The sequence below is a fragment of the Gouania willdenowi genome, chromosome 8 (genome assembly GCF_900634775.1).
Source record: "Gouania willdenowi chromosome 8, fGouWil2.1, whole genome shotgun sequence".
Taxonomy (NCBI): Eukaryota; Metazoa; Chordata; class Actinopteri; order Blenniiformes; family Gobiesocidae; genus Gouania; species Gouania willdenowi.
The window spans coordinates 17,449,729-17,474,927 of record NC_041051.1 but is presented as its reverse complement, the minus strand read 5'-3'; the positions used below and the strand labels follow the sequence as shown (position 1 = coordinate 17,474,927).

The window sequence follows — 25,199 nt, the reverse complement described above, 5'->3', positions numbered from 1 at the left end:
GTTATTCAGTTGCAAAAACCTAATAAAACAACAATGAAATAGTATGGTTATTTAGTTTTGATTTGAAACAAAAACAGAAATACAAAAAAAAAAAAAAAAAAAGAATGTTTTTCTGTTTCAGAATTTAAATAAGAAAATGTGATATTTGGATATTCAGAAATACATTTTTAGGTGAGAGCTACTGAACATAAAAATCTTGGTTGTGCATTCCCGGTGTCACGGTCTGAGTTTACCTTCGTACTGAGATTGTTTTAAAAAAATGCTTAAAACATCAGTCGACAATCGATTAAAAAAAATATGATGGAAAATATACAATGAGACTATTACTTACTCAAGTTATTGACTGTGATTGTCACTCAGATTGCCATACTAAGCTAGCTATGGGAAATTAGTGAAAGGAAGAATTAATTCTTAAAAAGTATATTCCATCATGTACTTTATTTTTATCCAAACAGAATGCATGTAATAATAAAAAAAAAAAAACTGCATAGAATAAATTATTAAACATATGTTTCTTTTTAAATAAACACATTGCTTTGAAATTGAATTTTATCTCAGCACGGTAGAAGTAGCAAAACTCACAACAGAACTGGCAAATCATTTTCCGGGAGTGGGCATGCTCATAATCGATCTTAGTACGAGGTAAACTCAGACCGTGGCACCGGCTTCATAATAATGTTGCGCCTGTGTACAGGGTTGAACAGTAAAGGTATGTAGGGGAATGGTGGTGTGTTCAAGAACTTGAAATGACTAATGTTTTTTTGTGTATTTAGTTTTTTGTTCAAAATTTGCTAAACAAACTGCCACCTTTGTCTTATTTTGAAATTGGTTTTGAAACAGAATAAACCAACAGTGTTATTACTAAAACTTAAATTAAAACCTTTCCGCTGACAACCCTTTATTCTGTGACTAATTTGGGACGAGAACACAAAATTGATCAACTAATAAGTAAAAACTTGACGAAAAAGATGACGATCTAGATTACAACCATTCTTAGTGCCTTGGTAGTTTATTTTATTTTTTTAACAAATTAATTAACGTAAGTATAACGCAATTTTTCAATACTTTCTAGGAGTTTGAAGTCTCTCTTAACAGGTTGACCATCTAGCCAGAGACTGACAGAACAGAGGGAGTATATATAACCTCCTCCAACTTGACGAGGGAATGAGGAGCAGCTGTGGAGAGCAGGAAAACTGGGCAGGCAGGAAAACATGGACAGGAACAGGCAAAATCAAGGAACAGGGAGTGAATAAGGAGGTAAACCATAACTAACTAAGCAGACTCGTGACATGTTCTAACGGGCTTTAGACAGTTTTTAATATACAAGAGTAATATGGAACATTCTTAGTTTAAAATGACTAAACATAAAGGTATACGTTCACGTTAAGTTATACTACCATGACTCAAAATTTGACTAAAACTAAAACTGACCACGGACCAAATTTGAATTAAAAGAAAACTAAACTATAAGACAAAAATGTGATTTTAACTAAATCCAGTCTTTGGTGAGTGAATAAGATTAGAATCTAATGAAAAATGAATGACAAAATTAACGCAGATTCATTATCCTCTGCTAGATTTTAATAGAAACAATCAAGAGAAATCTCAGCATTTCCTGACATGCCAAATAAATTCAGAGAACCCTATTATCCCCAATCACTTTATTCCCTTTCAACAGCTTTTCTAACTAAATCCTATGTCGTCTTCATTTCCCCGCTCTCCCTAATCAAATGGAAACACTATACAGTACAAAGCGATGCTTTCTTTTCATATACCACCTGCCTCCTCTCTGTATTCTAGCTAACTTAATCCAGTCTCCATCTGTTGAATGTGATGGATGTCATCCGAAATGCAGTTTGAGCAGCTGGCCTTTTTGTGGATGGAGCGGCAGAAGTCTGGAGGGAACTACAGCCGCTATCGAGCGCAGACGGAGAAGCACGTGGTGCTGTGCGTCAGCTGTCTCAAGATCGATCTTCTCATGGACTTCCTCAACGAGTTCTTTGCTCACCCAAGGCTGCAGGTCTCTCCAAACCATAATAAGTGTGTGTGTGTGTGTTTCTGTGCACATTTTAAAAAAAAAACTCATTTCCAGGACATTGAGCAGCTCTGATTTAAGCTGCAGCTTTATTCTGAAAGAACATTGGAAGCTATAGTGTTCAGACTGAAGGAGTTTTTGGTGTTTACTTCGGGATGCGTCACAGCGGGACTTTTGATTTGTTCTAGGATTGCGTTGATCTCCCTGTCAGTTGGCAAATAACTAAACTAAAAATGTTGTCCTATTATTTTAGCTGTTTTTGCTTGAAACCCTTTTATTTTGAAGGGAATTTTGTTTGCCTAATGGATTAATAAATAAAAGCTTGCATAACAGTAAAACTCATTCATTCATGCAGGGTTTCGCTTTGACAGTGCAAAATGTGGCATGGAGTTAAAAATAATGTAAACTAAAATCTAATTTCATCATTTTTTTCTTCTGTCGTCATTAACTAATCTTACACTGTTTGTCCGAATTCAACAAAAAAAAGCTTTCAAAACGTTAAGAAAGTTCCTGAGATTTATGCTTGTACTTTTACAATTTGTAAACTATAAACTTTTCGAGTTATTAGGCTAATACAAAGTTAGTGCTAATGCTAGGATCATGTTATTGCTGGGCGACTGCTAGGTTAGTTCTAATGCTAGATTAATGCTAAAGCTAGGCTAATGCTATAGCCAGATGAATGCTCATGCTAGGTTAGTGTTAATGATAAAAGAATGCTAAAGCTAGATTAGTGCTAATGCTAGGTTAATGCTAATGTAAGGTTAATGCTAACATTAGGTTAATGCTATTGCTAATGCTTGGTTAGTGTTAATGTTAGGCTAATGCTCATGTTAGGTTAGGGCTAATGGTAGGTTAATGCTAATGCTAGGCTAATTCTAATGCTAATGCTAAGATAAGGCAGTGCGATGCGGGATAGCATTTGCAAATATTTTAGATAAATATTCTTGTTTTGTGTGTGTGTGTGTGTGTGTGTGTGTGTGTGTGTGTGCGTGCGTGTGTGTGTGTGTGTGTGTGTACACAGTAGATGTGAAGCAACAGAAACTTAATATTTATCTTGTTGTGTTTCAAAAAAGAAAGATTATGATTTTTTGACGCTTTACCAGTGCATCTCTTGGTCAACCTTGTCACATTATGTGTGTGTAGGATTACTATGTGGTGATCCTATGCCCAGCTGAGATGGATGTGCAGGTTCGAAGGGTTCTCCACGTGCCCTTGTGGGCCCAGAGAGTGATCTTCCTACAGGGATCAGCCCTCAAAGACCAAGACCTGATGAGAGCCAAGTGAGTACCTCTCTCACTTTTATTATCCACAACCTGATTAGCTGTGTTATATTGACTGTAGAATAAATCTGCATATGATATGCGTCTATATATATATATACACTTGAGCTCCGGAACATAGAACGGAAAAGCTGTGGAAGTGAAAAGTACTTATGAATAATTCTGAAAGCACCTTCAGCCTCTTACTTAGAGATGTCATTACAGTTTGGATCACATTACTTTTTGTTTGCTCCCTTTGCTTCTGATATAAGACACAGTACGTTAGCTTCACAGGGATGTTTAATCTGTATGTCTCCTATGATTTCATGTTTAAAAAGCCTTGGCTCTTATCTGAGACATTGGTACCTTTATTGTCCCATTTATTTCATTTTTTACCTGTTCTCGAGAACATAACACCCTCCTTCCTGTGTCTCATGCTTTTTTTCCTCTCTCTGTGTGTGTGTGTGTGTGTGTGTGATCTACCTCCCTCGGCCTCGTGGCTTTATGCTCTATAACTGTTTGCAGGATGGACGATGCTGAGGCCTGCTTTATTCTCAGTAACCGCTTTGAAGTGGATCGCATTGCTGCTGTACGTTCCTCACTGCTCACCTGTTTCCCCTAAAATGCACCATGCAAAACATTCACACTGCAAAACATTCACAGCGAGGCTGGATATTTGTTTGAGGGCCCTATTTTGACAGCACCAAGCATGGCTCACAGCAAGGAATAAGGTTTTATATCCACAAATGAGTAGTTCTTAAAGGGAACTACTAACGAACAAGGCCCCATGCGTTCACAGATTGTTTTCGGGTCACAACTGCTTTCATCCACTTTCGGTAAACAAAAGAGGGTTACATCGGCATCTTTAACGTTTTCTGGTTATTTAGATCAGTGTTTCTCAAATGGGGGTATGCGATGGCAGAGAGAGAGAGAGAGAGAGAGGGAGATTAACAAATAAAAGCTGGAAAAATATGAAGATTTTAAAATGTTTATTTTTGGTTTAAAATGATAAGCATAATAATGATAAAAATTATCTTGATTTGAACATGAACTGAAAATACAAAGGTCAGTCTTGGTCCCACACCAGGTGGGAGATGACAGGACATGATAAAAATCTATTCATGAAGCACTAAATACTGTATCTTTCCACTTATTTACAAAGTTATTAAAAAAAAAAAGAAATGTGTGTTAACCCTCCTTCATTCCCTCATTGTGCTCTATAGTTGATTTTTTGTATTATTCTGAGCAAAATACTCAGTACTCAGTGTTGTAGCCGGACAAAGGAGGAACTTGGATTCAGAAATAAGAGAAAGGAGGTACTTAAGTTTGAGAACCGCTGATTTAGAACAACCAAAAGTTGTCATTTGGACTGAAAAAGCTGGCTAAATGATAAAAAAAAAAGCAGGCTGAATGCTTCACTCCAATAGAAAGCAATGGGATGTTTACAGGCAGTGGGGCCGTGTGACATCATCAGTCATGTGATTTCAAGATGGTGGAATACAGCCTCTAAAACTGTAAAGTAGGAAAAAATGAAAAATAAATAAAACTGTAAAATAGTCCAATTTTTTTAGAAGTTAATCAAATGAATATCGTGCATAATTATGTTTTGTTAGACGTAGATCTTCTAATAACTACTTTTCAAAGATTTTAGGCCAAATATAAGAACAGTGGAGGATCCCTTTAACTAGGTCAACCCTCACTATTCACTACTTTTACTGCTCTGTGTAACAAACAACTTTAAAATTCTACTATTGTGTCATATTTTTGCTTTTATCTTGCTTACTTTTCTTGTTAGTTTTTACGATTATGGTGTCTTAGTTTTATCTACCTGATACTACTTTATCAAATAAATAGCAATGTTTTTTTCATCGATCTGTGCATGCAGTCAGTCAGAGCTCTTCATCATCAAAATATAGCCCTGAAAAAAAATTATAGTCTGTTAAAACAACAAACACAAAAACTTTGGTAGCAACAATGTTTAAAATTCCCTTTGATGTTGGCTATTTCATAGCAGTTATACCTTTGATGGTTCCTGGGTGAAAGTTTGTCACATCCTAATAAGAGAATAGAACAAATTGTGTGATACATTTTGTGGCTGTTCACACACAATCAGTGTAGATTCAAGAGATTATAATGAAAGAACGACTGTCTGAAGCTGCTAATGAGGCGTCTCTGCTTTCTCTTACGATGCATCATTTCTTTATCTTTTCATTGTTTTACTCTCGCTCCATCTCTCTCCATTTTTCCCAGGATCATCAGACAATCCTTCGGGCCTGGGCAGTGAAAGACTTTGCTCCAAATTGCCCCCTTTACGTGCAAATTCTCAAGCCCGAGAACAAATTCCACGTCAAATTTGCAGGTGGGTGGAGAACGTGCAATCCAATCACACGGGCACTCTTTTCATGTAAATGCATATCTTTGTGAGTCTTCTTGTACATATCTCATGAATACTGTTTATCATGGCACCATGCCCCTTGGATGTAAAACACATGTTGAGGGTATCGAGGAGGAAGAGTGTTTCCCTGTGCTGCTGGAAGGTTTCATTTAGCCTGTATTGGCCACTGAGCAGTCATGTTTCTACTTTATTACCGTTTTCCAGCCCTTCTTGTTTTACTGATTTGTAAGTCCTGGATATGTATTCTCAGCAGAAGGCTTGTGCAGCCTAAAGGACGACTTGGAAAGGTTGGCTCAGCTTGACTATAAATGCCCTGAGGGTTTCTCTCAGCTCTTAGTTTTCCTCTTTTCAACACTTCTCATCTCCACCAGAAAGAACAGTCAGTACATCGCTGTCAAACATCAAACGTATAGTAATAAGTAATAGGTCGCGCACTTTCTACTAATGATTACCATTGAACATGGGAAACAAAGTCTCCCCACTTTAAGAAGTTCTGCTGTTGTGTTAACCAGACAGACGAGCGCTGCCCACGGTGCTGTTTAAACATCTCACACTGTGGCTTTTGTTAATAGCTTGAGAGGAACTTTTTTTAAAGCAGATGTTTGGAGTCATTTTATGTATTTTTAGAGTGCTTTGGTGCATTTACTTTACACAAATCTAAATCAACACCTTCCGTAGCTGAATTACTTGGTCTACTGCACACGTGTCAAGCTCAAGACAAGGGGGCCAAATCCAGCACTTTAAAACATCCAAATCATTAGTTGTAGATATCTCAGTAGGGTTGCAAAGGGGCGTACAATTGCCACAGAAATTCAAGGTCAGGAATTTTATGCAATTTTCAAATAATTATTTATTGAAATGAAACTACTTAAATCACTGTCTCATATCCAAACATAAATATTGGCATCTATGCAACATAATACACTTTAAACAAATAGCATGTCAACAGTTTTATTTGGAAATAGAACTTTACAATTATTCAAGTGGAGTTCTATTGAATTCGTCACAAATTCTATGAAATTCTACAATATTTTCAGGGGTTGATAGATTTCCCATGCTTGTATAATATGATGGGAGTCATATTTACTCTCAAATTGTTGAAAGAAACCATTTTTTTTTGCCCCAAAATCCTGCTCAATCCTCAAATTATTTGACAAAATTTCCCCAAATTAAATAAATATCATCGCTACCTGCCACCTATTGCTTGGATAATGCCGCTGCCTTATGTATGAACAGGGTATGAATGTATAGTAATGGATGCAGTCATGATACTTTTTCTGTTTTTGGAGCAGAAACAGGCAGGACAGCAGCTCTCCAGGACCTGGAAGTATTAACCTTGCTCTAAAGCTAAACTGGGTTTCACTGGTATTGCTGGATACATATGCAAAGCTTGTGCTTGAACAATAAAAGGTACTCAAAATTATGCACAGGAAGAATTAATGAGCAGGATTCACAAGGGACTGATTTAATCTTTGAAAAAAAAAAAAACCCTGTGCTAGGGCTTCATTAGTAGCAGATCTGTCCTTATGATGTGCAGCAGGGCAAAGGTTCCTATTGTCAGTAGACTATGAAGCAGCACTGCTGATTGGCCATTAAACAATAACAACTACACGTTGCTCTCCGCAGCTTTCTAGAGGATTTATTGGTAGATCAGGGGTTCATTTTTAATTTTATTCAGGCAGAGAGTTCAAATGGCCAAATCTGCACTTGTACATGTGGACGTGGATGTGAAAATTCTTCAACACTTTGTAGTCGGGAGGCAGAGGCGTGCGTGTGTGGTGTGCAGCCAGTGAGTGTGTGTATGTGAGTGGTTCAACGTCTGTAATTGGTTTCTCTCCTGGTCTGAGTTCAGGCACCTGAAGGACAGGGTCTGTGAGCAAAGGTAAGCATGGAAGTCAAAGGATAAGGCGTGAGGGAACACTGGGAATTGAATACTTTACTGGGTTTGATTCCATTTGATCTGTGTGTGCGCGCATGTGTGTGTGTGTGTGTGTGTCTGTGTGCATGCGTGTGTGTGTTATGAGGATTAATTAATTACTCATCAGAAATAATCTTAATGTCTGTTTCCTCTCCTTTGTTGCTCTATAAAAGCTCCCACGGTGAAACAAATCCACATTCTGAATAACAGCAAACGTCCAATGTGTGTTAGCGTGAGAGCTGATGTGTTGCACAGAAACAAAACAAAACAAAACAAAAAAAGACATTGTTATTTCAACAGCAGATTCACCCTCAGCAGTTTTAATTGAATCTGTGTCTAGCCTCTGGCACACACACACACACACACACACACACACGCACACACACACACACACACACCTCACATTCATTTGGAACATGCTGCTATTAGCCCTCTCTGCCTCTCAGGCTCAGGTGTTTACCACCAATCATTTTAGAGCGCACACATAATGTGCTTTAATCACTAAGCTCAGCACTGCTGCTAAACAGGGAAACATAAATATGAGTTTATGCTTCACATTGACAATAATCCAATAAAAGAACTAAACACAGCAGGGATGCTCCTAGTAATTGATCTGGGAATGGAGAGAGAGGTGTAAAGAGTACTGATATTTTCTACTCAAGCAGAATCAAAGAAAAAGTTACTAGTGACTTTCACCCCCACGTTTAGTTTTGGGAATAAATCTTGCCACAGTTCCCTTGCATACAGTAAACATCTCATGTATTAACTTAAAAAGCAAGCTTAGACCAAATGTTGTACAATTGAAACTTAATTTATTTTCCACAAAGGCATCTGTAAAAGATAAAAGGTTTGTCAAAATGTACAATTCTTTTTTAAATAAAATAACACCAATGAATTCAATTCACCTCCTCCAAGAATAGCTAAATTTATGAACTCAAACAGTTTCATGCCAAATGTGCCATGTGGGTAAAAACATGATAGGTAGAAACTCCAACCTGAACCCAACAAAGTGACTGGACATTGATCAGAAATGGCACAACAAATAACATATGGATTAATTGATTGTTGTCTGGTAGTTTTACAATGTCCGTTGATCATTTTAAAACAGCAAAAAAGTTATTTACTCAGTAATGGTTGGGTGTAGAAATGTAACAAATGACTTAACTTCTTTTAAAATGTACTTAAAGGTGCAGTCCGCAACTCTCAGATCCCTCTCTCCTCCTCCCTCCTCGCTGCTCTCTTGCCCTGCCTCCAAACTTTCCAAAGTCCTTCCCTCAGAGGAGCTAACAAGCTAACGTTAATCCGACAGCAACATCCCGGTAATATAACATGCACTGTTAAAAGCATATTACTGCAGCGCTTCTCTCTCTCAATGTGCACACACCTCAGCAGCAGCAGCAACAACACAGAGTCACTTACAGCAGCCCACACAGAGGCTGCTGCGTGCACACAAACAACACATGCGCTACAGAGTTCTAGTGTAACAATTACAAATCAAACATAATGTAAATCAAGCAGCAGTAATTACCTTTTAAGCAGAAAAGTCACAAATTCCATCTTCTACTCCTCCTGACCATACACTGTAAAAAAGACAGCGCTACTCAAAAAAGTAGTAGTGCCCATAAAACCAACACAATTACAGTAATGTGAGTACTTTCACCTCTGGATATATATTTATATACAGTATTAGAGATGGCCAATATTATCGGCTTAACAATGTTATCAATCGATATTTGCCATGAAATCTCTAATATCAGTTACCATCTGTATTGATTATTCCACTGATATTTAAAAACCGACAAGCGCTGTTGTTTGAGACAAAAGCTCCTATTTTAAGCAGCGCAGCGCAGCACAGCTCGCACGGCATGGGGTCTGTGGGTGTCTACGATGGTGCCTGTAATATTGATTTAAACAATAATCACTCATTTACATTGTCTCCTTTTTTTTTTTAACCATCTTCTCTCCTGCACGTCTGCAGCCAGCCTGCACCGAGCTCTCATTACACACAGGCTGCTGCCGCCATTTTGCATTAAGCTGACAGGAGATAAGTCTACCTGCCTGTCAAACGTGAGAGTGTCTTCTCTATTCTAATGTAGAAATATTTTACTGTATGTGTTAAACTAAAGGAAATCCTTTAAGAAATGTCATTTTGAATCTGTGAACATCAGCTGAGAGGCAAAGATTTGCTTGGATGCTTCAGGCTGGTGCAGCTTGAGACTTATGGACCCAAATTCATATCTCCATATTTCTTCTCAAAATGGCAATATACTGTATATACACAATATAAATCTCGATATTTTTAACTCGATGAAGTTTTACGAGACTATTCTGGGTTATATTTGCTGATAAAAAATGCCACACAGGTATTAACAAACAGCTGATCAATATGTGACACTTTAGTCTTTTTCTCCTCTAAGGGACAGCACGTGTGAGTGAGGTCTTTAGTGTGGCTTGTTTAGGGCAGATGTTCTCAACCTTGGGTTCAGGACCCCATTTGGGGACACTGGGAGGGGTTCACCAGATGCCTTCAAGGAACTAAGAATATTTTTTTGAACAATTTGAGCCCATTTTTGCTTATTTTGACCCTTTTAACCTGTTTTCATCACTTTTTCTTTCCATATTTATCCTCATTATTATCCCCAATTCTGTGAATTCTCCATCAAATTTCAATGCCTTTTCTGCACTGTTTTTCCACTTTCAAGATATTTTCAGCATTTATAAACCCTTTCCACCACTTTTCCCACCTAATGTCACATATGTTGATCCATTATTGTCACTTTTAACCTCTTTTCACCATATTTCATGTTTTTTTTTTTTGCACAATTTGTATTGCCTATTATTTACCAGTTTAAACTAATTGTTCCTACTTTTTAAACTACATTACTGACTCCACATGACTGTTCGTCATTGTTCATGTCTGTGTTCAACCACCTTCAGGTACAGTGTGGTCCCTGGTCTCTGGCACCTTTCTTTTTGGGAAGGGGGCTGAAAAGTTTCAGAACCACAGATTGGTTTTAAATGATCAGAACACTGTTCATGGAGGAAAACAGTCAAGTTTACCTGTTTATATAGAGTGTAAGGTTCCATCTGGCAACACTAATTGGATTTCAGCGTACAGCCCTCAACATTGACATTTCTGCTCATGGTTTCAAGTGACGCTTCCATAATCCTCAGGGAGTCATTGAAACATACTTCAACGTGTTACTGTAAGCCTGGTGTGTCATGTGTTTTTGAGGGGAAGGCCTGTGATGGTGAATCAAAGCTGAAAAAAATATATACTGTATATATTAGGATAAACCTGTGCCAATGAGCATCTGACCCTAAATCACTGATTCATGTTTAAAAGCAGAGGTCACAAATTTTGATCATATTATACAGCATAATGGGTGAATTTAGTGCATGTGTAACCATATCACAATTAATATTTTTTTGTGATTTTTGTTCCATTGACTCAAATTTCTCATTGTTTCTTGGTTAGAAGGAGCTCTGTCTGTTACATGAAGGATTTTAGCGTCTGTCCTTTTCGTCTGTGCCCTCAGATCATGTGGTGTGTGAGGAGGAGTTTAAGTACGCCATGCTTGCGTTAAACTGTGTGTGCCCTGGTACCTCAACCCTCATCACTCTGTTGATCCACTCCTCTAGAGGACAGTGAGTTTCTTCCTTTCCTTTATGCTATTATTCCTATTTCACTGATGATGTTAAATTGTTTGACATGAAAGCACAGAGTCACTGACAGAACCTGTCGGCCTCATTCATTTTTTTGTTTCTTTTCATAGAACGGCTCCTCAAGAGGCCTTCAAGCAACGTGTGGGAGCCTTTCAAGCCCTCAACAGGTCGGAGGCAGCTCTTTTATAATGATACTCCGGATTGATGTCATTCATAAAATTGCTTTCATTCATGTTTCAAGTTAAAACAAATCCTTCAGTGAATTTGGGACATTTTTGTGATGATTTTGGTTCCTCAAAGAAGACATTAAATCTGTAAACGTGTGTCTTTTAACAATAATTAGAGCCCTTTTTTTGGTTTGGTTTGGCAGTACTCGTCTCCACGAAAAGAGAAATTAATAAATGGTTAATGTTTTCATAAGTATGCTTCTATATCTGGATCTACTGGCATGTGGCTAGTACATGAAGAGGATTAGTCCTCCCCTGCTTTACACTTAAGCTGCAAATTTGCATCACTTGTTTTTCCAAAGCTGTCTTTGTTGCAGGCCACCCACACTCACACTGCCCCCACACCTATGCTTCCTCCCATCTCCTCTTTAGCCTCCATATCTACAGCCTTACCCCCCATTAGAAAGATGATCCTACTTTATTTTTCATACAGGAGTGATGTTCTTGTTGCCAACCATATCATTGATTGAAGTATTGATCAGCATACCTGACGACTCTGCAACTTTAATCGAAATTCTTCAGATGTGCTGTGAAGCTCAATTTTTGTAATAGATCTTCTAAAGGTCAATCTCTCCTCCAGTCATTCCACTTTTATCATTTCAGGGAGGGTGGGGCCTACTCCGCGGACCAATGGCACAGAACCTACCGCCGCTGCTCAGCCAATGAGGTGCATCATATCCGCCTGGAGGAAAGTAAATTCTTCGGGGAATACCAGGGCAAGAGTTTCACTTTTGCCTCCTTTCATGCTCATAAAAAGTAAGCCATTTTGTTCATGTTAGTATATTGTGAAGAGACCTAGTAGCTGAGTGATGAACTGACAGTGTCTGTGCTGCTGCAGGTATGGAGTGTGTTTAATCGGAGTGCGCAGACTAGACACCACCAACATCCTGTTAAACCCTGGTCCCTGTCATATCATGGGAGCCTCTGACACGTGTTTTTACATCAACATCTCCAAAGAGGAAAACTCAGCATTCGTCCGAGGCCAGAGGGAACCATCCTGGGGAGGAGGAGGGGGTGGAAATACCAGGGGAGTGCAACAAACCATCTACCATGGACTTACCCGCCTGCCAGTCCACAGCATCATTGCCAGCATGGGTCAGTCAGATGTGTGCTGTGCAAAGACTTTGACATTTCTACACGCTGAGCTGGTGCCTGCGGCTTTATTTTATAATCACTGTGTTTGAGAGCAGCTCAGCCTGCACAACTGTCACAATGCTGCTGTCTTTTTTACATTTGAAACAAAAGCTCCACGGAAGAATCAACATTCAGCACATTGTAAGATATTCCTGATAAGAATAATTGGCAACTGAGCTGAACCGTCAACCACTTTGTTTTTATATACACGGCACTGAGTAAAGAATGACAGCCAAGTGACTATACTTACATTTATTTAGTGTCATCGATCCAGATGTCTTCTGATTATAGATTAAAACTACAATTACAAAATGTTATTTCACCCATTACTCTATGTGTATTCCAGGCACGGTGGCCATTGATCTGCAGGACTCCAGTGACAGCAGCCCAGAGGGCCAGGATGCAGGGAGCACAGGCCTGGGCAGCGGCAGAGGAAGCAGAAGCAGCTCCAGAACCGAGATGGGAGGCACCAACACCTTGGCTCTGCCAGCCATGGGAGACTCAGCCGAAGAAAGACGGCACAGCATTGCTCCTGTGCTGGAACTGGTGGACGGTGTCAATAACCCCACCTTCGACCTCCTGGGAGACCAGTCGGAGGACGAGGGAGGTGAGGAGGGGAAGGAGGACAGCGAGCGAGATGAGAGTGCCCACTGGTGGGGTCGACACTCTGAGTGAGTAGTGTTTGGATTTCAGATAATGCTAATTTTACCGGTGGAATAATGAAGCTAGCAAGTTTGGTTTCATTCTACAGGTGGGTGAAGGGATACCCGCTAAACTCTCCATACATCGGCAGCTCACCTGCACTCTGCCACCTTTTACAAGAAAAGATGCCTTTCTGCTGCCTGCGCATGGACAAGGTAAGGAACCAGGATTCATTCCATTTGTTCCATGGACAAAGGATCAAAAACTATAGAATAAAAATAATCAGTTTTATTTCAGTCATCAGTTCCTGCACATTACCAGGATGTGGACGTACTAACAAATATTTCATAGTCCACAATAAAAAGCCTCCAATAAGGAGAATATTCCTCCTTATTTGTTACCTGAATACTCCATTTTCAGCTTGTTTTCCTCTAACCAGCACTAAGTGTTTTTAACTGGAATTGAAGAATGCCAAACAGTGTTAAGATGTCAATGCTCCATTAGAAAATATTGTCTTTGAGTTTATCTATCATTCTAAACCAATACAAAATACCAAACATAAGGACAATCCTTATTAAGTTTACAGATGCATTTTGATAAAATATCTCTCAATCATTGATTTTCAAAGGATTTCAGCAAGGATGCTCATATTCTACTTATATATAAGTTAATGTATAGACAGTAAATACTGTAAGGGTCATGTTCCAGGTCTATGGTGTTCTCTCACATACATTTGTGAAAAAATTTTAGAAATATCAACAACAGATGCACCGTATCCCTTTATTTATGAGGCCAACATTGATTTCCCCTCCCGTGCTTGTGTATCATCATCATTGCTGTTTTGCTTCCCTCTCAGGCATGTCACCACATCCCCTTTGAGGACGCTCGATCCTACGGCTTCAAAAACAAACTGATCATTGTATCTGCAGAGAGTGCAGGGAATGGCCTTTACAACTTTATTGTGCCTCTTCGAGCCTACTACCGACCAAGGAAAGAGCTGAAGCCCATTGTGCTGCTGCTGGAAAGCATGTGAGAACAACAGCTGTATTGTTTGTTAGTGGGGCTATTTCCAACACTCAACTTGAAACTAAAGCAGGTTATGTGCTTGCTGTGCCTGTCACCTGTGCTACAAATCTAGGCCGCACTAGATGGTAAAATGGGCCCTGCCTGAAATAGCAGTTAGAGGAGGAAAAACTGCTATTTAAGGACACAGTAAACATGATTTGTGAAAAGCTGAATGCTTTCAGGACAATGCGCTCCACAATTTCTGTGTCATCTTTTGTGGCTGGTACACAAACTCAGTCAGCCAAATGAGAATGAAATCCAATAAAAGGCAATAAAATGTTGAGTCACTCAAGTGTAGTGCTGTTATTTTCAGTTTTCTCTGCAGGCAGGTTGGCTGCATGGTATTTTTAAGGCTTAGAGAGGAAAGATCTGTCACCGTGGGTGTGTTTGCTCTTCATCACAGCAAGTGTAAATCTGTACCGGTGGGAGTCTCACATCTATTTGTGTTTGGATTGTTTCAGACCTGAAGCAGATTTTCTTGAGGCAATTTGTTGGTTTCCCATGGTTTTCTACACAGTGGGATCCATTGACAAGTAAGACTAATCAAAGTTCTAAACTCTGACATTTTTCCTTATTCACACACTTAGAATACATCAAGGCGCAAAGCAAACCATGTAAAATGTCATTCACAACTAATGAAATCTTTCTCCCTCTGGTGCCAGTTTGGACAGCTTGTTGCGATGTGGAGTCACGTTTGCAGACACCATGGTGGTAGTTGACAAAGAGAGCTCCATGATTGCAGAGGAGGATTACATGGCTGATGCAAAGACCATCGTCAATGTCCAGACACTCTTCAGGTGTGCCCAGGTTGCTTCCCTTATGCAAACTCACACTCAAACTTTAAAGTGTTTTCTGACCTGTTGTTGGTAATTTTGTATGTCTCTTTTTCTCATTAAGACTGTTTCCAGCTCTAAGTATCATCACTGAGCTCACACACCCAGCCAACATGCGCTTCATGCAGTTTAAAGTCAAGGACCACTACTCTCTTGCACTGTCCAAACTGGAAAAGGTAAACGCTTCGCAGTTTCACTTTCCATTCACGCTGAACAGAAAGCATAGTAGAGGGGGTGCACAGTGGGGTAGTGGTGTGCACGTCTGCCTCACAGCAAGAAGGTCCTGGGTTTAAGGCCTAGCGTGTTCACTTGGGTCCTTTCTCTGCAGCGTTTGCATGTTCTCCCTGTGCTTGTGTGAGTTTTCCCTGGGTACTCCGGCTTTCTTTCATCCACAATCCAAAGACATGACTGTTGGGTTGATTGGGAGTGAATGGGAGTGTGAGTGGTTGTCTGTCTGTATGTTGCCTTGCAATGAACTGGCGCCTTGTGCAGGGTGTACCCCTACCTGAAGCGGATGAAGAAAGCTGGAATAGGCATCAGGAGACCCTTGCAACACTAAAAAGCAGTAACAAATGTCCAAAGCACAAAATAGTCTTCAGTTTTCAACATTTGTATTCAGCTTGAACTCTCAGTTTGTTGAAATTTTCACGCATTGCATTTTGGGAAGTGGAGTCTCTGAGACTGTGTTTTTTTTTTCATTCTTAATACCAAGAACAAACGAAAACAAAAATGTTGTCAAGCAAATCATTGTCGTTGTCTGGCAAAGAAACACAAGAAATCACGGTAAAAATAAAGTAAAAATACTTTTATGCATCCATTACGGGACTCCACATCCCCTAATGCAATGCGCTAAAATATCAACAAACGCAGTGTGTAGATTTAAAAATAAACTTTCAAGCAGCAATTTCAACCTTTTTCCTTTCTTTTTGGAGTAATTGATGTATGATTAATTGATCGCATACACTATGATGTTATCTAATAAAAAATATTGTGGGTAACAGTTTTCATGCATAAATGAGCTACTCTGTACAATTGGGTGAGTTGATTAAGAACAACTTCTAAATTAGGGCTGAAAAAGACAACGGCAAATTTGTTTCGTAAAATTGCTCGAATCATTATACAAAGCTCCTAGTCCGTGTATTATTTTCAGTCCGTATTGCTGCTTCTTTTCAATGATTCTGTCTTTCAGTACTCAATGCAGTGGGTTCTGACTGAACCCAATGCATAACTGTCTGTTCATCTGCTGATAGCCTGCTGAAGCACTGTAGAGGCAAAGTCTGTGTGAGATGCAAGAAAAAATACAAAAGAGTGAAAAGGAATCATCACAAAGAAATCAAGTTCAGGGTGACTGCAAGATAAACAGAAACGACAATAACACAGACTCATTGTGTGTATGTAAAGAAGCATTTCAGAAAAACACGCAACAGCTCTACAGCACCAAAAACTGTGGCTGTCTGAGAGAAAGTCAATGTTTTGGGAAAAACCAAAAGAATAGTAGCTAAAGTCAAGGAAAATATGGCAAAATAAAAAAAGAAACGTCGACTCGAACAGAAAAGTTCAGTTATTTCAATCACAATTGCTTTGCCTTTGTGTGCTCCTTTCTACAATGACTGCAGCCATCTGTAGGTAAAGCTGTGACATAGACTGACCAGTCAAACGTTCAAAATAAATAGGCAAAACCCTTACCGTTTTTAATCAGGCTCTTTATTGAGTGTAATGGCTTAAATAACCTCTATGAACATCTAAAGTGAAATGGTCTGAGAAATGCACCTGACCACATATTTTGTACGAGTCATCACTTTAACATGTATTGAGAGCCATCAGGCCTGTTTCTTGCTCTACGCTCCATTCTAACACCGATAGGAAAAATAGTGATAATTAGATGTTTTCTATGTTTGGATGTGAAACCACAGAAATATTTGGCATATTTTAACGAATCCCATAAGGGATCTACGCAATCAAGTGGTTACAGATATTTAAAATATTAAACAGCACTTGCCTCACAGCAGCAAATGTTTTGTGTAGCTTTATTTCCTCTGGGCTGTGCACGCTGGGTTTAATGGTTTGAGGCTGCATTACACAAACATACAAATCAGACACAGTGGAAACTAATTAAGCCACTAGAATCAATGTCGGCTCATCGGCATTAACTTCTTGAGCGCTGTGTTGGCTTGGTCTCAGTGAACGCTGGGAAAGATCAGATCTGTTGAGGTATAATCGTGCTTGGAGATACTGCTTTCTATTTAATCTATTGGAAGGTCGCTGTTATAGAAAATTGCTCGTGTGTTTTTGTGGGCTTGTCCTGCAGAAGGAGAGGGAGAAGGGTTCCAACCTGGTCTTCATGTTCCGCCTGCCGTTCGCTGCAGGGAAGGTGTTCAGCGTCAGCATGTTGGATACTCTCCTCTATCAGGTTTTTTGTAGTGCAGACTAAATACATCTTTTATGCTGTCATGACACGTTGTCTAAAAATCTCTTGTTTTGACAGTCGTTTGTGAAGGACTACATGATCTCCATCACGAGGCTGCTGCTTGGGTTAGACTCCATGCCAGGCTCAGGGTTCCTCTGTGCTGTGAGTGCATTTCAATGTGTTCACGCCCTGAGGTGCCTCCGAGGCACATCATTGATCTGTTTGCTTCTCCAGATGAAGATCACAGAGGACGACCTGTGGATCCGCACTTACGGCAGACTGTACCAGAAACTGTGCTCTTCCACAGGAGACATTCCCATCGGCATCTACCGCACAGATGCCCACAAGCTCCCGGTCTCTGAGGTCAGCAGCACCCCGCCATTCTGCGTTTGATGTTGACATTTGAAAACAAATGCATATCATTCTTCACCATTTCACAAGTCAACCATCAAACTGATAAATTAGGTTTATTCTGAGTTCTGTTGGCCCTCAGCGGGGTTGGGGTCAATTACAATTTTCAAAATTTTAAATTCTATATTTAATTATCCATTTTCAATTGCATCTCAATTATGATTACAGTGAATGGCATTTTTCACCAATTATAATTAAAATTATTATTTTTCCCCTGAAAGTCAATTACAATTACTAAAGTTCAATTACAATTAATCACAATTACTGATCCTGAAATCAATAACCCCATGAAACTTCACCTTCCTCTTGTTTTAGCTTTCTGTTAGCATCTCTAATGAATTTTGACCCATGTCTTAAATAATCTATAAAATACACCAAAAATATGATCTATTATGTGATTTTTCTTCATTTTTTGGTTACCTTGCTAGACTTCCTAATCAATGAAAATATTGCTATTAATATTTTTGCTGTGGGCGTCTCAGCCTTTTTACTGTCAGTATATCTTGCCAATTTATAATTACAAGGTCAACTTTCTGAAGTCAATAAACTTACGATTACAACAGAAACCGATTTTTACAATTTCGTCATAATGGTAATTATGATCAATTACGCAACTATGATTATAATTGACCCCAACCCTGGCCCTCAGTCCCAGGTATCCATCACAGTGGAGGACTACGAAGACACCAGAGAGCCCAGAGAGCCCCTGTTGTCGAGGACCAGCACCCACCGTAACTCCACCTCGTCAGAGCCCGTCTCCACCTCCTCCCACTCCTCAGACCACCCTCTGCTCAGGAGAAAGAGCATGCAGTGGGCCCGGAGGCTGAGCAGGAAAGGGGGTCGCACCTCCAGCGGAGCAAAGGGGGGTCCGGGCAGCGCCGCAGAGAGGATCAGCCAGCAGAGACTCTCTCTGTTCAGACGATCAGAGAGGCAAGAACTCAATGCTTTGGTGCGGACGAGGATGAAACATTTGGGCCTTTCTTCATCTGGATTCAGTAAGTCTGTAGTTTGTGCATGAACAGTCCACTAAAGTACATGTTGCTCAAATAAGGGTTTGAGGACCACAGTGGAATCATGAGGGCACATTTATGTTAATTAATACAAGTAATGGATACCTGAAGTTCGCCTGGCAATAAGCCACACCCACTTCTTTAAGTTTTTGCAAGAAAGTGGGTGTGGTAATGCAGCCGTTTCTGCTCATTTTCCTCTGCTCGAAAAAGACAGAGCCAATCAGAGTCGTACAGAAATAATGTCTTATCTCCTTCACCAAGCAGTGTCAAAACAAACATGGTGCCCGCCACGGAGAAGCCATTCGACACCTGGTAACATCATTGAACCCACAGCAAGAAGAGGCTTTAAAACCCTAAGTCTGTACTGTACTACAAGCCATTTTCCCCCCGCCTGCTCTGTTGAGGGAAAAATATCTACACTTGTCGCTCTATTGTCCTCAGGGGCACCGCTCGTTGTTTGATTGGTTACTCTGCACGTGTTTGTCCCACCCCCAAACTCAAGCGCTTCCTGACTAATCGCCTGTATTAAACACTGAATAATACAAGGGATTAGGATGGATTCCAGGCTAACCTGATGTGGAAATATATAAATAAAATGTGGTTAATGTGTGTAAGTATTTTTTCGGTACAATTTTATACCTTAGAACACAATCCATGGGGAGCAACATTTATTCGGCGGCATGTGACGTGAAGTTGGTGATTCTGGTGCAGAGTTTATATTTGGCCCCGGCCTGATTTCACTGATTTTCTTGGTTATTAATATTTTTATAAAGCTTTTCTACTCCTGACTGCTCTGCAAGGACTTTTAAAGAAAGTTACTCAACTAAACCTCTAGTATTGCATGTAATATTTTGACAGAGCTTAAAATTAAAATTCATTACAGGTACCATTTTTCATCTTTGTGTGTGTGTGCGTGTGTGTGTGTGTTGCATAGCATCAAGCCCATTTGAGATGCACTACATCGAGCACAGAAATGATGAAACAATAAAACAGAAGTTGGAGTTTTTCAAAATAAAACAGTAAAAAAAACGTGTTTTGCAACTATGTTTTGTACATGAGTACAGATGGCCGTAAACATGTCATTTGCTTGACGATTACATGATAGTCATGGAAGTGTGAACTGATTATCTGCGTTAGAATTTAAGGTAATGTAAAAAGAATGATATACATTGTTCTTCTAATGGTTTTTTTTTAAATAACGGCATGGTTTTTCAGCATGTATTGGGGAAATGTGTTTCTTTCAACTACGCTGCTTTCTTGCAATTAAATGTTCATGTACATTTCAAAAGATAAAGTGAGCCTTTGCTGTTAACATGTAAAATTACCAGTGAAAGAAGAGGTTTTACAAGCCAGATGTATCGGCTTTGTTTATAAAACTGATGTTGTAATATTATTTATAATTAACGCCATAATCTTTTTGATTTTTTCTCTTTACATTCAGAATTTTATTTTGTGATGCGTCATCTTGAGTGTAGAAGTCCTAAACCTTATTCAAAATAACTTCTAATGTTCTGCAGTTATCAACTCTACTTACAGAATAATGCTTTTATATCACCATCTTTAATATTTAAGCTGAATGCAGGGCACACAGTGATCATGTGCACCACTCTGGTATGCATTGGATTTGTGTGACTGATCTGTGTGCACGGATGCAGCACCACCTGCTGTAAATTTGGACTCGTTTTCATTTTCCGCCTCTTTCTTCTGTGTCAGATGGAATGACAGACCAAGGGAACAGACTGTCCTACATCCTCATCAACCCTTCTCCAGATGCCAGACTGGAGCTGCACGACATTGTGTGGGTACACAGCAGCAGCACGTATATATATATATATATATATATATATATATATATATATATATATATATATATATATTATAATCACGCTGTCAATTGAGCTCAACATTACAAATACTGACAGGTTGGGTTTGTTGTGTGCAGATACCTGATTAGACCAGACCCCCTCTCTCTGGTGCCCAATCAGGGGAGCAGCAGGAAGTGCAGCGCTGGGCTCTCAGAGAGCCACAGGTTTGATACCCAGGACAGCACCCATCTGTGAGCAGGTGCCAGAAAAAGACTGCCATACTGTTAAAAACACTGCCAGAGCTACAAAGAACTGCTGCAGAAGAAGTCCTCATCTCCATGTTCAGTGTTGATGAAGTCAGAGGTCGCTCCACATGCATGGACTTTTTCTATAAACAATGGGAATGCTTTATCTTATGCACCTTCCTATTTTCACAGCAAAGAGCTGCGCACACAGAAGTGCATTTACTGAAAGACTGTGTGTATTTATGTATGTAAGTGCATGTGACGTGCTACATCGTGTGTTGGTGTGAATGAATGTGTGCGTATGCTTGTGGAATCGGAGCTACACACTGCCAGTTCAATCCAAACAGCCAAAATGAGTTCGCTGCCTAATGACAGTCAACACACGTGTTGTTTTTGTTGTTGTTGTTGTTGTGTCCCCCTCACTGTGCCGTGGGTGTTTTTTTTTTGTTTCGCTGAATGTTATTAAAGGGATCCTCCACTGTTTTTACAAATGTGGCCCTAAAACCTTTGAAATGTTCTTATCAGAAGATCAATGCCTAACAAAATACATTATTTTACACCATATTCATTTATTATCTTTTAAAACTGGGACTACTTTACCCTGTGGGCCGCCGTGTCGAAATGACGTCATTGATGACGCCAATCGCCCCTTTCGGCCCACTGAGTTCTATTGGAGGTGAAGCATTCAGGGCCGAAATGACAACTTGTGCTGCTTTGGGTTGCTGTAAAAATCAGTAAAATCAGCTGAAAGGGACGATTAGCGTCATCAATTGTGTCATTTCAACATGGTGGCACACAGGCTGTCAAACGGTAAACTAGTCCCATTTTTAAAAGTAAAAAAAAAATGATTATGGTGCAAAATGATGCGTTGTGAGACATAGATCTTCTAATAAGGACATTTCAAAGTTTTTTAGGCCACATTTGTAAAAACAGTGGAGGATCCCTTTAAAGCGTATTTAAAAAGTCACACCACACTCTCTGCTTTTGTGTTTGAATGTCGTACCTGTCGCTAATAACACTTGTTTTATAGTCACCAGCATCGGAGGAGTCCAAAGAGCAGCAGTCTCAGCGGTGGACATAATTAGACAGCTTACATCATCACTGCAGGGAGTTCAGTCACACTGCTGTCTGGAGTTATGTCACCATTTTTTTTGTTTTATGTGAGTTCATGTTAGACAGACCTTATTGAAGTCAATACATTTCCCCCTCAACTCTGCGTCTGTCCTTTTTAAATCCCATTTTGTCACTGAACACTGCCAGTAGCAAACGTGATCACACGTTTCTGTTGCTATGAAGCATTAAACACATTTCGTGCCATAAATAACAAAAGGTATTAGAAAATTCTGCCTTATATGTCTCCGAATAAATAGAAAATGTGTCCACTAGGCCATTCTGCACAGCCTTGCTTCTTTAAAAGTCATTTAAGATCACACTGAAGTAAATTCTTTGTTACTGTGAAGATTTTTTGCTGTTTGTTTATCTTATCAAGAACTTGTGGGTGTCTGTAGATCTTTTGCCAGAAATTCAGCATGTGCCATTTCAAATGGAAAGAGTGCAGCCCTGTGGTGAGAATGCAAACTGACATCCAATGCTGTAGCTTCAGTGCCATTATAACCAATGGAAACATGTACATATTAAAGTCAAGTCTACGTGGCTTTGTCTTTGCTGTTCTGGTGTCCAAATGTGAAGCCATCTGCTGTTTAGGGGATATACTATATTTAATCATAAACTTTATCTTCACATTTTATTGATTTCACTAATTGACACAACTTGTGTGTTTGTGTGCACTCACATTTCTAAGTTTCAATACTTCCATGGGTCACAATAGCTTGAGTTTTTCATCAGTGTGCAATAACTGAACCACACAACACAGCCTAAATATGTGTTTTACCTGTGAGTTTGTACGCACACACGGTTTAACGGTTGGATGTACTGCCAAATTCTCTGAAACGCCTTTGGAGATGGCTTATGGTAGAGCAATGAACATTCAATTCCCGAGCATCAGCTCTGATGGACATTCCTGCACTCAGCATGCCAATTGCACGCTCCCTCAGAACTTGCAACATCTGTGGCATTTGTGCTGTGTGATTAAACTGAACATTTTTAGAGTGGCCTTTTATTGTGGCCAGCTTAAGGCAAATTTATGCTGTCTAATCAGCATCTTGATATGCCACACCTGTGAGGTGGGATGGATTATCTCTGCAAAGGAGAAGTGCTCACTAACACAGATTTAAACACATTTGTGAGAAATAGGTATATTGTGTTTATAGAAAATGTTTTAGATCTTTCAGTTCAGCTCATGAAAAATGGGAGCAATAACAAAAGTGTGGCGTTTATATTTTTGTTCGGTGTAAATTAGTTTAATTTCATAAAAATCAGTCAATCACAAACCAAGATATGAATTTTGAATTTATTTATTTTTTTAAAACTGATCCAGAATCAGTATATTGATCCAACTCTCCAAAATGTGATGGAATCCTCCATGATGTAAGGTCAATCTTTGGTTAAAATGTCAAAATCTGTTAAGTACTTTTGATGTAAATCTGCAAACAAAAACAAACAAATACATGGAGTTAACCATTATTGATCAAGGGAGGAGGGAGAAGGTATAACATGTATAAACAATATAAATGCCTTGTGATAAGTATGTATTAGAAAAACTTTGGTAAAGATCTGTGATGGTTCATCTGGAGTGATCTTCAATGCTTCATGAAAGCCTCATCAAACCATCAGATGTGTTTATGGGATTAATGAGATGCATTCATGGAAATGTACAGTAAATACTGATGTGGATCTCTTAATTTATTGTGTTCTCAGGCCTGCAAATGAGCATTGTTTCTGTTATTGTGAGAGCTTCAGGTTTCCTCAAACAGATCTTTAGTTCCTTTATGCTGATGCTGTCCACTTGTGACCATCAGACTCTGTGCTTTCTTTCCCTCTCAGTCTGACACCAGTGAACCTGACAGGATAAATCTGTGCACTCTGCAGGTAAGCTCTCAGATTAAACTGAACTTGTTGAGTTTCTCCACAGGGTTCCTGATATCCTGCAGAAACAAGTGAAGAGCACGTCCAGTATTGATGTCAGACTCCCTGCGAGTCGTACCTAGAGCATCAAAAACAGCGTGGGGAGTGCAGCAACACTTCCTCTGCTCTCCTTTGTTCTGCCTTTCACTTGCTGATGGTTCTTCTTTACGTTCACTGAAAACCTTCCTTTTTCATAGTTAAACTTATCACAGGCTGCTGCCCAAGTCGTACACATACTAATGTCAAACACAAAGTAGCTTGAATGCCCATTAAAGTTTATTTTTCTAGAAGCCATCCTTAGCAAAAAGTAGTATACTTGTAGTTCATTTTATTAAGTATGCTTGAGTAAGTGCAAGTATAGCAAGTACACTATGGACCATGTACTTGTAGCGTACTAGAAAGTATAGTAATATGATACTTTTTCAAACTAAATTGGAACATCTTAAGTTTATAAAAGTATACTTTATAATAGGAGTGTGACATTATCTCAATACGGTGATATGTCGCGATATTTTTCCACAAAATCGATTATCAATATGCTCCCGCTAAGTATCAATTTTTTTTTTTTTCAAAACCTTTTCTGCTTTTTCACTAAAATGTGCAGGTCCGTCTTCACAGAAATGTTGTCACTGTTTGTTGAAGGAACCAATATATTGTTTACTGGAATATTGCACTATAATAGTGTCACTGGTAAGAAAGACCCTATTTTTTGTTTACAGAAAGCACTCTTGGAGATACTTATTCGTTTACATTGGTATGTTGACACTTATTTACAGAAATGTTGCACTAAAATAGTGTCACTGTTCATAGGACACTTTTTCAATTTATTGTCTTTCAGAGATAGAAAATAAAAATTTTATTTTTTCACTTAATTTTTTTTTTCTTGTTGTGTCATAGATTATTGTAGATTGTTTTCTGACCAATATATCGATATTCGCAGTATCGTCATATCGTGAGATAATCATTATCGTGAGCTTCGTATCACGTATCGTATTGTGAGGTACCCAGAGGTTCCCACCCCTACTTTATAAGGTCATTTTAAGTTTACAAATGTACACTTTCAAGTATACAACAAGAAAAGGAATCAAGGCTTTCACCTTTATTTATTGTCTTATATGTTTTT

General features: G+C 39.2%; 1 protein-coding gene across 3 annotated transcripts in view; it reads left to right on the top strand.

The window, feature by feature from the left end:
• The window catches only part of kcnt2b (potassium sodium-activated channel subfamily T member 2b), a 61,564-nt gene extending 40,084 nt beyond the window's left edge, over positions 1–21,480 (top strand). For 2 of the 3 annotated variants that reach the window (XM_028454895.1, XM_028454893.1), the window contains 20 exons: positions 1,856–2,020; positions 3,179–3,315; positions 3,820–3,883; positions 5,545–5,653; positions 11,147–11,255; positions 11,384–11,440; positions 12,104–12,256; positions 12,339–12,595; positions 12,981–13,305; positions 13,386–13,491; positions 14,133–14,305; positions 14,803–14,874; positions 15,004–15,138; positions 15,239–15,350; positions 17,483–17,584; positions 17,660–17,743; positions 17,816–17,944; positions 18,642–18,987; positions 20,716–20,800; positions 20,945–21,480. In XM_028454895.1, coding sequence (XP_028310696.1) covers positions 1,856–2,020; positions 3,179–3,315; positions 3,820–3,883; positions 5,545–5,653; positions 11,147–11,255; positions 11,384–11,440; positions 12,104–12,256; positions 12,339–12,595; positions 12,981–13,305; positions 13,386–13,491; positions 14,133–14,305; positions 14,803–14,874; positions 15,004–15,138; positions 15,239–15,350; positions 17,483–17,584; positions 17,660–17,743; positions 17,816–17,944; positions 18,642–18,987; positions 20,716–20,800; positions 20,945–21,062 — 2,838 coding nt within the window. In that variant the 3' untranslated portion in view covers positions 21,063–21,480. The remainder of the gene's footprint in view (positions 1–1,855; positions 2,021–3,178; positions 3,316–3,819; positions 3,884–5,544; positions 5,654–11,146; positions 11,256–11,383; positions 11,441–12,103; positions 12,257–12,338; positions 12,596–12,980; positions 13,306–13,385; positions 13,492–14,132; positions 14,306–14,802; positions 14,875–15,003; positions 15,139–15,238; positions 15,351–17,482; positions 17,585–17,659; positions 17,744–17,815; positions 17,945–18,641; positions 18,988–20,715; positions 20,801–20,944) is intronic. The other variant, XM_028454894.1, reaches the window with a different exon arrangement.
• The last annotated feature ends 3,719 nt before the right edge of the window (positions 21,481–25,199 follow it).